General features: G+C 45.2%; 1 protein-coding gene across 1 annotated transcript in view; it reads left to right on the forward strand.

Annotated features, from left to right (window-relative positions):
* The window catches only part of card11 (caspase recruitment domain family, member 11), an 89,853-nt gene that overhangs the window by 56,440 nt on the left and 14,763 nt on the right, over nt 1-18,650 (forward strand). Inside the window, 6 exon segments of the mRNA XM_052514818.1 lie at nt 5,054-5,255; nt 6,001-6,127; nt 7,871-7,998; nt 15,751-15,847; nt 15,850-15,865; nt 16,291-16,375. Of these exon segments, the coding sequence (XP_052370778.1) occupies nt 5,054-5,255; nt 6,001-6,127; nt 7,871-7,998; nt 15,751-15,847; nt 15,850-15,865; nt 16,291-16,375 (655 nt within the window).

The following is an 18,650-nucleotide window of genomic DNA, read 5'->3' on the forward strand; positions in this document are numbered from 1 at the left end:
ACAGGTTAATCAACCTACCAGGGTGTTTACAAACACTACAGTGTCACGCCCTGACCATAGTTTGCTTTGTATGTTCTATGTTTTGTTTGGTCAGGGTGTGATCTGAGTGGGCATTCTATGTTGTATGTCTAGTTTGTCTGTTTCTGTGTTTTGTTTGGTCAGGGTGTGATCTGAGTGGGCATTCTATGTTGTATGTCTAGTTTGTCTGTTTCTATGTTTTGTTTGGTCAGGGTGTGATCTGAGTGGGCATTCTATGTTGTATGTCTAGTTTGTCTGTTTCTGTGTTTGGCCTGATATGGTTCTCATTCAGAGGCAGGTGTTAGTCGTTGTCTCTGATAGAGAACCATATTTAGGTAGCCTGTTTTGTCATTGTGGGTGATGGTCTATGTGTAGTGTTTGTGTCAGCACGATTGTGCATTAGCTTCACGGTTGTCACGGTGTTGTTTTGTAGTGTTCAGTTTTCCCATTACAATGATACTTACCACGTCGCACCTTGGTCCTCCTCTCCAGACGAGGAACAAGATCATCCACATTTATTCATGACATTTTTACTAATACTGTAAAACTTAAGCTTTATCCATACCCATTGGATGCAGTGATCACAATATAGTGGCTATATCCAGGAAAGCAAAAGTTCCAAATGCTGGGCCTAAAATAGTATATAAGAGATCATACAAAAGATTTTGCCTCTTATGTGGATGATGTTAAAATACACTGCTCAAAAAAATAAAGGGAACACTAAAATAACACATCCCAGATCTGAATTAATGAAATATTCTTATTAAATACTTTTTTCTTTACATAGTTGAATGTGCTGACAACAAAATCACACAAAAATTATCAATGGAAATCAAATTTATCAACCCATGGAGGTCTGGATTTGGAGTCACTCAAAATTAAAGTGGAAAACCACACTACAGGCTGATCCAACTTTGATGTAATGTCCTTAAAACAAGTCAAAGTGAGGCTCAGTAGTGTGTGTGGCCTCCACGTGCCTGTATGACCTCCCTACAACGCCTGGGCATGCTCCTGATGAGGTGGCGGATGGTCTCCTGAGGGATCTCCTCCCAGACCTGGACTAAAGCATCCTCCAACTCCTGGACAGTCTGTGGTGCAACGTGGCATTGGTGGATGGAGCAAGACATTTGTATTTATTTTTAACCTTTATTTTACTAGGCAAGTCACTTAAGAACAAATTCTTATTTTCAATGACGGCCTAGTGGGTTAACTGCCTATTCAGGGGCAGAACGACAGATTTGTACCTTGTCAGCTCGGGGGTTTGAACTTGCAACCTTGCGGTTACTAGTACAACGCTCTAACCACTAGGCTACCCTGCCGCCCCAGATGTGCTCAATTGGATTCAGGTCTGGGGAACGGGTGGGCCAGTCCATATGCCTTCCTCTTGCAGGAACTGCTGACACACTCCAGCCACATAAGGTCTAGCATTGTCTTGCATTAGGAGGCACCCAGGGCCAACCGCACCAGCATATGGTCTCACAAGGGGTCTGAGGATCTCATGGCAGTCAGGCTACCTCTGGCGAGCAGAGGGCTGTGCGGCCCCCCAAAGAAATGCCACCCCACACCATGACTGACCCACCGCCAAACCGGTCATGCTGGAGGATGTTGCAGGCAGCAGAACGTTCTCCACGGCGTCTCCAGACTCTGTCACGTCTTTCACATGTGCTCAGTGTGAACCTGCTTTCATCTGTGAAGCGCACAGGGCGCCAGTGGCGAATTTGCCAATCTTAGTGTTCTCTGGCAAATGCCAAAGTCCTGCACGGTGTTGGGCTGTAAGCACAACCCCCACATGTGGACGTCGGGCCCTCATACCACCCTCATGGAGTCTGTTTCTGACCGTTTGAGCAGACACATGCACACTTGTGGCCTGCTGGAGGTCATTTTGCTGGGCTCTGGCTATGCTCCTCCTTGCACAAAGGCGGAGGTAGCGGTCCTACACATCTGACTGGCTGACTTACTGCAAATTTAGAAATGATGTGACTAAACTCAACAAAAAGAAGAAGAAACTCATGACGCCAAGATCAATGATATAGAGAATGATAGGAAAATACTCTGTGGATTTAAATGAAATGGCAGAAAGACATTCAACTCCATCATTCACCCAATCAGATTATTCATAACAAAACCGTTTGATGTTAATGATAACTTCAGTGGACAAACTTAGGCAGGACGCCAACAAGGACCAGTGAGCCAACGTACTCATGCATAAAAAACAAATAATGGAAGAAAAGTTTGAAATCAAGTTTGAATTTTGTAAAGTTAGTGTGTGAGAGGGGTAAAAATGATTGTTATCGATCAGTATTGACAAACCTCGAAATTTACAACTTAGAAGGAAAGCTACTGAGGATGGTATCTGACTCTATAGCCACTCCTATCTGTCATATCTTTAATCTGAGCCTAGAAGAAAGTCTTTGTCCTCAGGCCTGGAGGGAAGCCAAAGTCATTCAGCTACTTAAGAGTGGTAAAGCGGCCTTTTCTGTTTCTAACAGCAGACCTACCAGCTCTTAGCAAACTGTTAGAATTATTTCATTTTGTTGACCAAATGCAATGCTATTTCTCTGTAAACAAATTAACAAAATACTTTCAGTATGCTTAAAGAGAAGGGCAATCAACATGTTAACAGACACAAATGATTGGTTGAAAGAAATTGATTAATATGATTGGGAGCTGTACTATTAGGGTTGGGGTCAGGGTCAAGGTTAGGGGTTAGGGGTTATAAAAGTCTCCAACTTCAGCGATTTTTGCAATTCGTTCCAGTCACAGGCAGCAGAGAACTGGAACGAAAGGTGGCCAAATGAGGTGTTAGCTTTAGGGATGATCAGTGAGATACACCTGCTGGAGCGCGTGCTACGGATGGGTGTTGCCATCGTGACCAGTGAACTGAGATAAGGCGGAGCTTTACCTAGCATGGACTTGTAGATGACCTGGAGCCAGTGGGTCTGGCGACGAATATGTAGCGAGGGCCAGCCGACTAGAGCATACAAGTCGCAGTGGTGGGTGGTATAAGGTGCTTTAGTGACAAAACGGATGGCACTGTGATAAACTGCATCCAGTTTGCTGAGTAGAGTGTTGGAAGCAATTTTGTAGATGACATCGCCGAAGTCGAGGATCGGTAGGATAGTCAGTTTTACTAGGGTAAGTTTGGCGGCGTGAGTGAAGGAGGCTTTGTTGCGGAATAGAAAGCCGACTCTTGATTTGATTTTCGATGGAGATGTTTGTTATGAGTCTGGAAGGAGAGTTTACAGTCTAGCCAGACACCTAGGTACTTATAGATGTCCACATATTCAAGGTCGGAACCATCCAGGGTGGTGATGCTGGTCAGGCGTGCGGGTGCAGGCAGCGAACGGTTGAAAAGCATGCATTTGGTTTTTACAAGCGTTTAAGAGCAGTTGGAGGCCACGGAAGGAGTGTTGTATGGCATTGAAGCTCGTTTGGAGGTTAGATAGCACAGTGTCCAAGGACGGGCCGGAAGTATATAGAATGGTGTCGTCTGCGTAGAGGTGGATCAGGGAATCGCCCGCAGCAAGAGCAACATCATTGATATATACAGAGAAAAGAGTCGGCCCGAGAATTGAACCCTGTGGCACCCCCATAGAGACTGCCAGAGGACCGGACAGCATGCCCTCCGATTTGACAGGGTATTACGGTACAGAGTCAATGTGGAGACTATATACAGGGGTTACCGATACAGAGTCAATGTGGAGGCAATATACAGAGGGGTACCGATACAGAGTCAATGTGCCGGGGCACCGGTTAGTTGAGGTAGTATGTACATGTAGGTAGAGTTATTAACGTGACTATGCATAGATGACAACAGAGAGTAGCAGTGGTGTAAAGAGGGGGAGGGGCAATGCAAATAGGCTGGGTAGCCATTTGACTAGATGTTCCGGTACCTCTTGCTTTGCGGTAGCAGAGAGAACAGTCTATGACTAGGGTGGCTGGAGTCTTTGACAATGTTTAGGGCCTTCCTCTGACACCACCTGGTATAGAGGTCCTGGATGGCAGGAAACTTTGCCCCAGTGATGTACTGGGCCGTTCGCATTACCCTCTAGTACCTTGCGGTCGGAGGTCGAGCAGTTGCCATACGAGGCAGTGATGCAATCAGTGCTCTCGATGGTGCAGCTGTATAACCTTTAACCTTTAGAACCTTTAGAGGATCTGAGGATCTTTTCAGTCTCCTGAGGGGGAATAGGTTTTGTCGTGCCCGCTTCACGACTTTCTTGGTGTGCTTGGACCATGTTAGTTTGTTGGTGATGTGGACACCAAGGAACTTGAAGCTCTCAACCTGCTCCACTGCAGCCCCGTCGATGAGAATGGGGGTGTGCTCGGTCCTCTTTTTCCTGTAGTCCACAATCATCTCTTCAAAGCTATCTATCTAATATAACTCAGATCGTTTTCTTTAATGGAAGCTTCTCTCAAACACACACAAACATTCATGTACAAATGACAAACCTTAACATTTGTGTGTGTATGTGTGTGCGTGTGTGTTGGGTGTGTGTGTTTGTATATGTGTGTGTGTGTGTTTGTATTTGTGTGTATATGTGTGTGCGTGTGTGTGTCAATGTGTGTGTACGCATGTGTTTGTACGTGTGTGTGTACGTGTGTGTGTATATGTGTGTGTGTGTATGTATGTATGTGTGTGTGTGTGTGTGTGTGTGTATGTGTGTGTGTGTGTGTATATGTGTGTGTGTGTATGTATGTGTGTGTGTGTATGTGTGTATGTGTGTGTGTGTGTATGTGTGTGTGTGTGTGTGTGTGTGTGTGTGTGTGTGTGTGTATGTGTGTGTGTGTGTGTGTGTGTGTGTGTGTGTGTGTGTGTGTGTGTGTGTATGTGTGTGTGTGTGTGTGTGTGTGTGTGTGTGTATGTGTGTGTGTGTGTGTGTGTGTGTGTGTATATGTGTTGGTGTATGTATGTATATGTGTGTGTGTACATGTATGTGTGTGTGTGTGTGCATGTGTATGTGTGTATATGTGTGTGTGTGTGTGTGTGTGTGTGTGTGTGTGTGTGTGTGTGTGTGTGTGTGTGTGTGTGTAGGCCTTTCCGTCCGTCTCTCTCCTCCTTCTCGAGGGTCAGCTCTTCTCTGCGGCCAGTCCAGGAGCTTTCATTGCTAGGCGACCAACTTTTGGCTGATGTCACGCTGGTTGGTGGTAACGACAGTGGAATCTTTGTGTCGTCTGTCCAATCAGAGTCCGGCGCTGAGAAGGCGGGGCTACGGGAGGGCCACCACCTCCTTTTGGTGAGATACACTGTGATGCACACTAACTACTAAGGTACTCCAGGTACCCTAACCCTGAGGTACCCTAGGTACCCTAACCCTAAGGTGCCCTAACCCTAAGGTACCCTAGATACTGTAACCCTGAGGTACTCTAACCCTACGCTACTCTAACCCTGAGGAACCCCAACCCTAAGGTACCATAGGTACCATAACCCTGAGGTACCCTAGGTACCCTAACCCTAAGGTGCCCTAACCCTAAGGTACCCTAACCTTAAGGTACCCTAACCCTAAGGTACCCTAACCTTAAGGTACCCTAACCCTAAGGTACCATAACCCTGAGGAACCCTAACCCTAAGGTACCCTAACCTTAAGGTACCCTAACCCTAAGGTACCCTAACCCTGAGGAACCCTAACCTTGAGGTACCCTAAGGTACCCTAACCCTAAGGTGCCCTAGGTACCCTAACCCCAAGGTACCCTAACCCTAGGTACCCTAACCCTAAGGTACCCTAACCCTAAGGTACCCTAACCCTAACCCTAAGGTACCCTAACCCTAAGGTAACCTAACCCTAAGGTACCCTGAGGTACCCGAACCCTAAGATATTATAAACAATGAAATTGGAATTTTTTAAAAGTACAACCATTGAAAATTCCATAATATTGGCATGTTGAATAAAATGACTGGGCTCCGTATAAGGAATTAGTGGACCTACAGCTGTCTTCTTTTTGGCTCTGTTCCCCTTCCCTCTCTGTCATTGGCTGGTACAGCTGGAGGGCTGTATCCGCGGGGAGAACCAGAGCATCTCGTTGGACACCTGCACCCAGGAGGAAGCCCATTGGACGATGCAACGTTGCTCTGGACCAATCCAACTGCACTACCGTGCCAACTATGATGGTACGCTCTTACACTGTAAACGTACACACACACACAGGCAAACACACCATCCCCTAACACCATTGTAAATCCCCTAACAGCATTGTAAATCCCCTAACAGCATTGTAAATCCCCTAACAGCATTGTAAATCCCCTAACAGCATTGTAAATCCCCTAACAGCATTGTAAATCCCCAAACAGCATTGTAAATCCCCTAACACCATTGTAAATCCCCTAACAGTATTGTAAATCCCCTAACACCATTGTAAATCCCCTAACACCATTGTAAATCCCCTAACACAGCATTGTAAATAACCCCTAACATTGTAAATCCCCTAACACCATTGTAAATCCCCTAACAGCATTGTAAATCCCCTAACAGCATTGTAAATCCCCTAACACCATTGTAAATCCCCTAACAGCATTGTAAATCCCCTAACACCATTGTAAATCCCCTAACAGCATTGTAAATCCCCTAACAGCATTGTAAATCCCCTAACAGCATTGTAAATCCCCTAACAGCATTGTAAATCCCCTAACAGCATTGTAAATCCCCTAACAGCATTGTAAATCCCCTAACAGTATTGTAAATCCCCTAACACCATTGTAAATCCCCTAACAGCATTGTAAATCCCCTAACAGCATTGTAAATCCCCTAACAGCATTGTAAATCCCCTAACAGCATTGTAAATCCCCTAACAGCATTGTAAATCCCCTAACAGCATTGTAAATCCCCTAACACCATTGTAAATCCCCTAACAGCATTGTAAATCCCCAAACAGCATTGTAAATCCCCTAACAGCATTGTAAATCCCCAAACAGCATTGTAAATCCCCAAACAGCATTGTAAATCCCCTAACAGCATTGTAAATCCCCTAACAGCATTGTAAATCCCCTAATCCAATTTCAAATCAAATCCAATTTATTTATATAGCCCTTCGTACATCAGCTGATATCTCAAAGTGCTGTACAGAAACCCAGCCTAAAACCCCAAACAGCAAACAATGCAGGTGTTTGCATTGTAAATCCCCTAACAGCATTGTAGTGGAGGTTTTTATCTGCATCTGTTCTGGACACCTGGACTAACCCTAACCCTAACCGTGGACACCTGGACTAACCCTAACCCTGGACACCTGGACTAACCCTAACCCTAACCGTGGACACCTGGACTAACCCTAACCCTGGACACCTGGACTAACCCTGGACACCTAGACTAACCCTAACCCACTAACTCTAACCCACCTGGACTAACCCTAACCCTGGACACCTGGACTAACCCTAACCCTGGACACCTAGACTAACCCTAACCGTGGACACCTGGACTAACCCTAACCGTGGACACCTGGACTAACCCTAACCCTGGACACCTGGACTAACCCTGGACACCTAGACTAACCCTAACCCACCTGGACTAACCCTAACCCTGGACACCTGGACTAACCCTAACCCTGGACACCTGGACTAACCCTAACCCTGGACACCTAGACTAACCCTAACCCTGGACACCTGGACTAACCCTAACCCTGGACACCTGGACTAACCCTAAACCTAACCCTGGACACCTGGACTAACCCTAACCCTGGACACCTGGACTAACCCTGGACACCTGGACTAACCCTAACCCTGGACACCTGGACTAACCCTAAACCTAACCCTGGACACCTGGACTAACCCTAACCCTGGACACCTCACTTTACGCTCAGGCTTCAAACACAGATAAAAAAACATTGTGCAATCTATTGTGTGTCTGTGTGTGTCTGTCAGGGTACCGGAGGCTGCAGAGGGATCTATCGGAGGGAACGGTGACGTCAGGAGACTCATTCTACATCAGAATCAACCTCAACATCTCTGGCCAATCAGACACCTGCTCCCTGAGCGTGCTTTGTGATGAGGTACCTGCTGACCCTAACCCTGTCATTTAGTAGACACTCTTATCCAGATCGACTTACAGTTAGTACATTCATCTGAAGATAGCTAAGTGAGACAACCACATATCTCAGTCATAGTAAGTACACTTTTCCTCAATAAGGTAACTATCAGCAAAGTAAGTGCAAGTGTTAGTTATTACCTCATATCAGTCTCATTCTGAAAGTCATTGACTTCATAAATCCTAGTCTAAATGATGATTCAGCGATACACAAATTGGCTTCATTATTTATCTACTAACTAACTAAACAATCACACAGAAATACATAAACACACACAGCTTAGGTTGAATTGATTACTAACATAATGCAATGAAAAGTCCCTAGTGGACTAACCCGATATGACGGCTGGTTACACAATGAAAAGTCCCTAGTGGACTAACCTGATATGACGGCTGGTTACAGAATGAAAAGTCCCTAGTGGACTAACCCGATATGACGGCTGGTTAAACAATGAAAGAGGTGGGGAGAGAAAGAGCGGGAGAAGGAGAGACATTGGAATGCAACTATCGTACATACAGTTGAATGATACGCTCACTGTATGAGTATGAATATTATGAATAATATTATTATTATAAATATATGAATATTTAGCAACCTGACAACCGCTCATTCGGATTTAGAAGTGCAACATATATTTACGCTTAGATGTCTTTGTCTGTCATCTCGCTGTTGAAACTACTCGATCCGTCTGTGACGAATAGTTCGACAGAAAGTCTCTGGTTGTGTAAGTCTCTGGTTGTGTAAGTCTCTGGTTGTGTAAGTCTCTGGTTGTGTAAGTCTCTGGTTGTGTAAGTCTCTGGTTGTGTAAGTCTCTGGTTTGTAAGTCTCTGGTTGGCCTTTGAGGTCACAATGTCCTCATCTTTGTCTCTGAGTGTTCAGTAGACTGGATACATCAGACAGTGTTGAGATGGACATTTTATTTTCTCGTCTTCGGGCGAGTTTCCTAGACTACATTACATGCAGAGCTGCAGGTGGTGCATGTCTTAGTCTAGTCTTCTTCTTCTCTGTTGAGTTTCAGAGGGTCTTACCGTTTCATAACATTCAGCTGTCCGTCACGCTGGTCTGTATTTAAATTCAACCATTTCAACCATTAGCCACCGCTCCAAGCTTTCTGGTCTAAATGTCGTTACTGTCACACCCTGACCATAGAGATCCTTTTATTCTCTATGTTTGTTTGGTCAGGGTGTTACTGTCACACCCTGACCATAGAGATCCTTTTATTCTCTATGTTTGTTTGGTCAGGGTGTTACTGTCACACCCTGACCATAGAGATCCTTTTATTCTCTATGTTTGTTTGGTCAGGGTGTTACTGTCACACCCTGACCATAGAGATCCTTTTATTCTCTATGTTTGTTTGGTCAGGGTGTTACTGTCACACCCTGACCATAGAGATCCTTTTATTCTCTATGTTTGTTTGGTCAGGGTGTGACTGTCACACCCTGACCATAGAGATCCTTTTATTCTCTATGTTTGTTTGGTCAGGGTGTTACTGTCACACCCTGACCATAGAGATCCTTTTATTCTCTATGTTTGTTTGGTCAGGGTGTTACTGTCACACCCTGACCATAGAGATCCTTTTATTCTCTATGTTTGTTTGGTCAGGGTGTTACTGTCACACCCTGACCATAGAGATCCTTTTATTCTCTATGTTTGTTTGGTCAGGGTGTTACTGTCACACCCTGACCATAGAGATCCTTTTATTCTCTATGTTTGTTTGGTCAGGGTGTTACTGTCACGCCCTGACCATAGAGATCCTTTTATTCTCTATGTTTGTTTGGTCAGGGTGTTACTGTCACACCCTGACCATAGAGATCCTTTTATTCTCTATGTTTGTTTGGTCAGGGTGTTACTGTCACACCCTGACCATAGAGATCCTTTTATTCTCTATGTTTGTTTGGTCAGGGTGTTACTGTCACACCCTGACCATAGAGATCCTTTTATTCTCTATGTTTGTTTGGTCAGGGTGTGACTGTCACACCCTGACCATAGAGATCCTTTTATTCTCTATGTTTGTTTGGTCAGGTTGTGACTCGGGTGGGAAAGTCTATGCTTTCTGGTTCTTTGTTTTTATCCGGGTATGATTCTCAATCAGGGACAGCTGTCTATCGTTGTCTCATTTGTGGGTTGTTGTCTTCGTTTAATGCATGTATATCCTTATGGAGCTTCACGTTCGTTTATGTTGTTTATTGTTTTGTTGGCGACGTTTTAAAAAAATAAAGAAAAGTGTACGCTGCACCGTGGTCATTTCCAAGACGACGCTCGTCACAGTTACCAGTCCTTTATGCACTCGCTTGGAGGGTTGTTCCATCACGTTGCCACAATATCATTTACATTTACATTTAAGTCATTTAGCAGACGCTCTTATCCAGAGCGACTTACAAATGGGTGCATTCACCTTATGACATCCAGTGGAACAGCCACTTGCATCTAAATCTTTTTTTTTTTTTTTGGGGGAGAAAGGGGGTGAGAAGGATTACTTACCCTTACTTACCCTATCCTAGGTATTCCTTGAAGAGGTGGGGTTTCAGGTGTCTCCGGAAGGTGGTGATTGACTCCGCTGTCCTGGCGTCGTGAGGGAGTTTGTTCCACCATTGGGGGCCAGAGCAGCGAACAGTTTTGACTGGGCTGAGCGGGAACTGTACTTCCTCAGTGGTAGGGAGGCGAGCAGGCCAGAGGTGGATGAACGCAGTGCCCTTGTTTGGGTGTAGGGCCTGATCAGAGCCTGGAGGTACTGAGGTGCCGTTCCCCTCACAGCTCCGTAGGCAAGCACCATGGTCTTGTAGCGGATGCGAGCTTCAACTGGAAGCCAGTGGAGAGAGCGGAGGAGCGGGGTGACGTGAGAGAACTTGGGAAGGTTGAACACCAGACGGGCTGCGGCGTTCTGGATGAGTTGTAGGGGTTTAATGGCACAGGCAGGGAGCCCAGCCAACAGCGAGTTGCAGTAATCAAGACGGGAGATGACAAGTGCCTGGATTAGGACCTGCGCCGCTTCCTGTGTGAGGCAGGGTCGTACTCTGCGGATGTTGTAGAGCATGAACCTACAGGAACGGGACACCGCCTTGATGTTAGTTGAGAACGTCAGGGTGTTGTCCAGGATCACGCCAAGGTTCTTAGCGCTCTGGGAGGAGGACACAATGGAGTTGTCAACCGTGATGGCGAGATCATGGAACGGGCAGTCCTTCCCCGGGAGGAAGAGGAGCTCCGTCTTGCTGAGGTTCAGCTTGAGGTGGTGATCCGTCATCCACACTGATATGTCTGCCAGACATGCAGAGATGCGATTCGCCACCTGGTCATCAGAAGGGGGAAAGGAGAAGATTGTGTGCCGTCTGCATAGCAATGATAGGAGAGACCATGTGAGGTTATGACAGAGCCAAGTGACTTGGTGTATAGCGAGAATAAGAGAGGGCCTAGAACAGAGCCCTGGGGGACACCAGTGGTGAGAGCGCGTGGTGAGGAGACAGATTCTCGCCACGCCACCTGGTAGGAGCGACCTGTCAGGTAGGACGCAATCCAAGCGTGGGCCGCGCCGGAGATGCCCAACTCGGAGAGGGTGGAGAGGAGGATCTGATGGTTCACAGTATCGAAGGCAGCCGATAGGTCTAGAAGGATGAGAGCAGAGGAGAGAGAGTTAGCTTTAGCAGTGCGGAGCGCCTCCGTGATACAGAGAAGAGCAGTCTCAGTTGAATGACTAGTCTTGAAACCTGACTGATTTGGATCAAGAAGGTCATTCTGAGAGAGATAGCGGTAGAGCTGGCCAAGGACGGCACGCTCAAGAGTTTTGGAGAGAAAAGAGAGAAGGGATACTGGTCTGTAGTTGTTGACATCGGAGGGATCGAGTGTAGGTTTTTTCAGAAGGGGTGCAACTCTCGCTCTCTTGAAGACGGGAGGGACGTAGCCAGCGGTCAGGGATGAGTTGATGAGCGAGGTAAGGTAAGGGAGAAGGTCTCCGGAAATGGTCTGGAGAAGAGAGGAGGGGATAGGGTCAAGCGGGCAGGTTGTTGGGCGGCCGGCCGTCACAAGATTTCATCTGGAGAGAGAGGGGAGAAAGAGGTCAGAGCATAGGGTAGGGCAGTGTGAGCAGAACCAGCGGTGTCGTTTGACTTAGCAAACGAGGATCGGATGTCGTCGACCTTCTTTTCAAAATGGTTGACGAAGTCATCTGCAGAGAGGGAGGAGGGGGGGGATTCAGGAGGGAGGAGAAGGTGGCAAAGAGCTTCCTAGGGTTAGAGGCAGATGCTTGGAATTTAGAATGGTAGAAAGTGGCTTTAGCAGCAGAGACAGAGGAGGAAAATGTAGAGAGGAGGGAGTGAAAGGATGCCAGGTCCGCAGGAGGCGAGTTTTCCTCCATTTCCGCTCGGCTGCCCGGAGCCCTGTTCTGTGAGCTCGCAAGGAGTCGTCGAGCCACGGAGCGGGAGGGGAGGACCGAGCCGGCCTGGAGGATAGGGGACATAGGGAGTCAAAGGATGCAGTAAGGGAGGAGAGGAGGGTTGAGGAGGCAGAATCAGGAGATAGGTTGGAGAAAGTTTGAGCAGAGGGAAGAGATGATAGGATGGAAGAGGAGAGAGTAGCGGGGGGAGAGAGCGAAGGTTGGGACGGCGCGATACCATCCGAGTAGGGGCAGTGTGGGAAGTGTTGGATGAGAGCGAGAGGGAAAAGGATACAAGGTAGTGGTCGGAGACTTGGAGGGAGTTGCAATGAGGTTAGTGGAAGAACAGCATCTAGTAAAGATGAGGTCAAGCGTATTGCCTGCCTTGTGAGTAGGGGGAAGGTGAGAGGGTGAGGTCAAAAGAGGAGAGGAGTGGAAAGAAGGAGGCAGAGAGGAATGAGTCAAAGGTAGACGTGGGGAGGTTAAAGTCGCCCAGAACTGTGAGAGGTGAGCCGTCCTCAGGAAAGGAGCTTATCAAGGCATCAAGCTCATTGATGAACTCTCCGAGGGAACCTGGAGGGCGATAAATGATAAGGATGTTAAGCTTGAAAGGGCTGGTAACTGTGACAGCATGGAATTCAAAGGAGGCGATAGACAGATGGGTAAGGGGAGAAAGAGAGAAAGACCACTTGGGAGAGATGAGGATCCCGGTGCCACCACCCCGCTGACCAGAAGCTCTCGGGGTGTGCGAGAACACGTGGGCGGACGAGGAGAGAGCAGTAGGAGTAGCAGTGTTATCTGTGGTGATCCATGTTTCCGTCAGTGCCAAGAAGTCAAGGGACTGGAGGGAGGCATAGGCTGAGATGAACTCTGCCTTGTTGGCCGCAGATCGGCAGTTCCAGAGGCTACCGGAGACCTGGAACTCCACGTGGGTCGTACGCTGGGACCACCAGATTAGGGTGGTCGCGGCCACGCGGTGTGGAGCGTTTGTATGGTCTGTGCAGAGAGGAGAGAACAGGGATAGACAGACACATAGTTGACAGGCTACAGAAAAGGCTACGCTAATGCAAGGAGATTGGAATGACAAATGGACTACACGTCTCGAATGTTCAGAAAGTTAAGCTTACGTAGCAAGAGTCTTATTGACTAAAATGATTAAAATGATACAGTACTGCTAAAGTAGGCTAGCTGGCAGTGGCTGCGTTGTTGACACTACACTAATCAAGTCGTTCCGTTGAGTGTAATAGTTTCTACAGTGCTGCTAATCGGGGCTAGCTGGCTAGCTAGCAGTGTTGTTTACGTTACGTTGCGTAAAAGAACGACAATAGCTGGCTAGCTAACCTAGGAAATCGCTCTAGACTACACAATTATCTTTGAAACAAAGACGGCTATGTAGCTAGCTACGATCAAACAAATCAAACCGTTGTACTGTAATGAAATGAAATGAAAATGTGATACTAACTGTGGAGCGAGCGGAATGCGACCGGGTTGTTGTTGGCTAGCTGTTAGCTGTTGGCTAGCTAGCAGAGTCTCCTACGTTAAGGACGACAAATAGCTGGCTAGCGAACCTCAGTGAATTAAGATAATCACTCCAAGGCTACACACACTAAACTACACAATTATCTTGGAAACAAAGACAGCTATGTAGCTAGCTAACACTAGACTAATCAAGTCGTACAGTTGAGTGAATAGCACTACAGTGATGCTAATCTGTGTGCGTTAGCTAGCGCTTGCTAGCTCCTGGGCGAATAGCAGTGAAGGCTACGTTAGGGCGACGAAATACGATAATTAATATCTGTGCTTATCATGGTTACTGACTTGGCCAAAGCTTTTATGAAAAAAATGATCACTGGTCTAATGTCCATTGCTCGTGTTTCTTGACTCAAGCAAGTCTCTTCTTCTTATTGGTGTCCTTTAGTAGTGGGTTTATTTGCAGCAATTCAACCATGAAGGCCTGATTCACACAGTCTCCTCTGAACAGTTAATGTTGAGGTGTGTCTGTTACTTGAACTCTGTGAACCATTTATTTGGGCTGCAATTTCTGAGGCTGGTAACTCGAATGAACTTGGAGGTAACTCTGGGTCTTCCATTCCTGTGGTTGTCCACATGAGAGCCAGTTTCTTCATTGTTCTTGATGGTTTTTGCGACTGCACTTGAAGAAACTTTAAAAGTTTCCATCTCAAATTTAAAATATATTTTGATTTGTTTAACACTTTTTTGGTTACTACTTGATTCCATATGTCAATAGTCCTGTAGTCAATTCACTATTAGAAAATAGTAAAAATAAAGAGAAACCCTTGAATGAGTAGGTGTTCTAAAACTTTTGACCGGTAGTGTATGTAAATGACATAATCTACAATATGTGCTTTGTGACGAGGTACATCAATCTACAATATGTGCTTTGTGACGAGGTACATCAATCTACAATATGTGCTTTGTGACGAGGTACATCAATCTACAATATGTGCTTTGTGACGAGGTACATCAATCTACAATATGTGCTTTGTGACGAGGTACATCAATCTACAATATGTGCTTTGTGACGAGGTACATCAATCTACAATATGTAACGAGGTACATCAATCTACAATATGTAACGAGGTACATCAATCTACAATATGTAACGAGGTACATCAATCTACAATATGTAACGAGGTACATCAATCTCCAATATGTAACGAGGTACATCAATCTACAATATGTAACGAGGTACATCAATCTACAATATGTAACGAGGTACATCAATCTCCAATATGTAACGAGGTACATCAATCTACAATATGTAACGAGGTACATCAATCTCCAATATGTAACGAGGTACATCAATCTCCAATATGTAACGAGGTACATCAATCTCCAATATGTAACGAGGTACCTCAATCTCCAATATGTAACGAGGTACATCAATCTACAATATGTAACGAGGTACATCAATCTCCAATATGTAACGAGGTACATCAATCTCCAATATGTAACGAGGTACATCAATCTCCAATATGTAACGAGGTACATCAATCTCCAATATGTAACGAGGTACCTCAATCTCCAATATGTAACGAGGTACCTGTTATTATCGTGTTGTTGTTGTTAGGGTTGATTGATTGATTTGTTCATTTATTGTTTGATTGGTTGGATGATGTTTGATTATTTTATTGAATTAATGATTGATTGATTGGTTGATCGATTGATTGGTTGATAGGTTGATTGAGTGATTTATTGGTTGATTGATTGATTAACATATTTATTTGATTGGTTGGATGATGTTTGATTATTTTATTGAATTAATGATTGATTGATCGGTTGATTGATTAACATATTTATTTGATTGGTTGATTGATTGATTGATTAAGGTGGTCCATGTCCTGGACACGATGCACCAGGGGAAGTGGGAGTGGCTTTGCTCCCGGGTCGAAGCCTACTCTGGAACCGACCTATCGGAAAAAGGCACCATCCCTCTTACTCACGGTAAATACAGACTGCTATGGACTACTACACACTACTACAAACTACATACTACTACAGACTACTACATACTACTACATATTACTACAGAGTACTACACACTACTACAGACTACTATGGACTACTACAGAGTACTCCAGAGTACTACAGAGTACTACAGACTATTACATACTACTACACAGTACTACAGAATACCAGATGAATACTTTCAAATACTGATCCAGAAGCTTGATGTAACATCAGACTACTACATTTCACCACAGACCTGTATGTGTGTGATCTACAGGGCCCAGCAGTTGCTCCTGGAAAAGATGCAGAAGCTCGATACAACATCAGATTAGCAACCACTATAGATCACCACTGACCTGTGTGTGTGTGTGTGTCTGTGTGTGTGTGTGTTTGCACACGCACGCGTGTATGATCTACAGGGCCCAGCAGCTTCTCCTGGTAAAGATGCAGAAGCTGGTGTGTCGAGGAGGAAGAGAGGAGAATGACAGCCTGCGCAACTTCAAGGTATTAACTAGATCCTAATTAACTAGCCAGCTACCCCCTAACTGACTAGCAGCCTGCATAACCTCATGGTACTAACTAGCCCCTAACTAACTAGCCAACTTACCCCTAACTAACTAGCAGCCTACATAACCTCATGGTACTAACTAGCCCCTAACTAACTAGCCAACTTACCCCTAACTAATTAGCAGCCTGCATAACCTTAGGGCACTAACAAGCCCCTAACTAACTAGCCCACTAACCCCTAACCGACTAGCAACCTTCATATCCTCATGGTACTAACTAGCCCCTAACTAACTAGCCAACTTACCCCCAACTAACTAGCAGCCTGCATAACCTTGTGGTACTAACTAGCCAACTAACCCCTAACTAACTAGCAGCCTGCATAACCTCAGGGTAATAACTAGCTCGTAACTAACTAGCAGCCTGCATAACCTCAGGGTACTAACTAGCCCCTAACTATCTAGCCTCTAACTATCTAGCCCCTAACTAACTAGCCACTAAGTAACTAGCAGCCTGCATAACATCAGGGTACTAACTAGCCCGTAACTAACTAGCAGCCTGCATAACCTCAGGGTACTAACTAGCCCCTAACTATCTAGCCTCTAACTATCTAGCCCCTAACTAACTAGCCACTAAGTAACTAGCCGCCTGCATAACATCAGGGTACTAACTAGCCCGTAACTAACTAGCCTCCAACTAACCAGCCCATAACCAACTAGCCCATAACCAACTAGCCCATAACTAACTAGCCCCTAAATAACTACTCCCTAACTTATTAGCAGTCTGCTTAACCTCAGGGTATAACTATCCCCTAACTAACTAGCCCCTAACTAACTAGCAGCCTGCATAACCTCAGGGTACTAACTAGACCCTAGCTAATTAACTCCTAACTAACTAGCCCCTAACTTACTAGACCCTAACTAATTTGCCTCTATCTAACTAGCCCCTAACCAACTAGCAACCTGCATAACTTCAGGGTACTAATTAGCCCCTAACTAACTAGCCCTTTAACTAACTTGTCTCTAACTAACTAGCCCCTAACTAACTAGCATCTAACTAACTAGCCCCTAACTAACTTGTATCTAACTAACTAGCCCCTAACTAACTAGCCATTAAGTAACTGTCCTCTACCAAACTAGCCCCAAACTAACTACTCCCTAACTTATTAGCAGCCTGCATAACCTCAGGGTATAACTAACCCCTAACTAACTAGCCCCTAACTAACTAGCAGCCTGCTTGACCTCAGGGTACTAACTAGCCCCTAACTAACTAGCCTCAAACTAACTAGCCTCAAACTAACTAGCCCCTAACTAACTAGCAGCCTGCTTGACCTCAGGGTACTAACTAGCCCCTAACTAACTAGCCTCAAACTAACTAGCCTCAAACTAACTAGCCCCTAACTAACTAGCAGCCTGCTTGACCTCAGGGTACTAACTAGCCCCTAACTAACTTTCATCTAACTAACTAGCCCCTAAATAACTAGCCTCTACCTAACTAGCCCCTTACTAACTAGCCTCCAACTAACTAGCCCCTAACCCATTATCCCCTAACATACAAACTAACCAACCAACTAGCTAACCAACTAACTAGTCCCCAACTAACTAACCTAGCTTCTATCTAACAAACTGGCTGAACAACTGACTGACTAACGTAACTGACTGACTAACTAAGGCCTAGATTAAATACGGACCATTACAGATCCACGTTATAGTGTGCTTGACATTTAACCTTAAAAGCATCAACATATTTCAACTGCTAAAAGCCCTAACAGGGGTACTTTTTGAGCCCTAAATCACCAACTGGGGCCATTTTTTTTTACCCCTAAAGCCCCAACAAGGGCTTTTTTCGAGTCCAAATTGGAAATGTCATAATGACACTTTCTGTCACATAGTTACACTTTTTCTTTTATTAACCTTTGGTAACTTTGGTTTAAATTCCTCCAAAATAATCATATATTTAAAACATTTCACAGATTTATACTCACGTTTGATATACAAATATATGTTTTTCATGCTTTGAACAGTTATTTTCATCTATTTTATCCATAGCAACTTGTTTCTGTTATTCATTCAAGGTGTTGTGTTTCTGTGATTCTGTGAGGCTGAGAAATTGGCGATTGAGCTAATATGACGTACCAGTACAACCTAAAATAGCCACCGATATGGGCGTTATAGGTGATACGGACACCATTGTTGTGGATGGCATACCAGAGTCTCCACATGAGGAGAAAGTGGGAAAAATTATCACTGAAAAGCTCCAGATGGGTCATAGGAAG

The sequence above is a fragment of the Oncorhynchus keta genome, unplaced genomic scaffold (assembly GCF_023373465.1).
Source record: "Oncorhynchus keta strain PuntledgeMale-10-30-2019 unplaced genomic scaffold, Oket_V2 Un_scaffold_2008_pilon_pilon, whole genome shotgun sequence".
Lineage (NCBI taxonomy): Eukaryota > Metazoa > Chordata > Actinopteri > Salmoniformes > Salmonidae > Oncorhynchus > Oncorhynchus keta.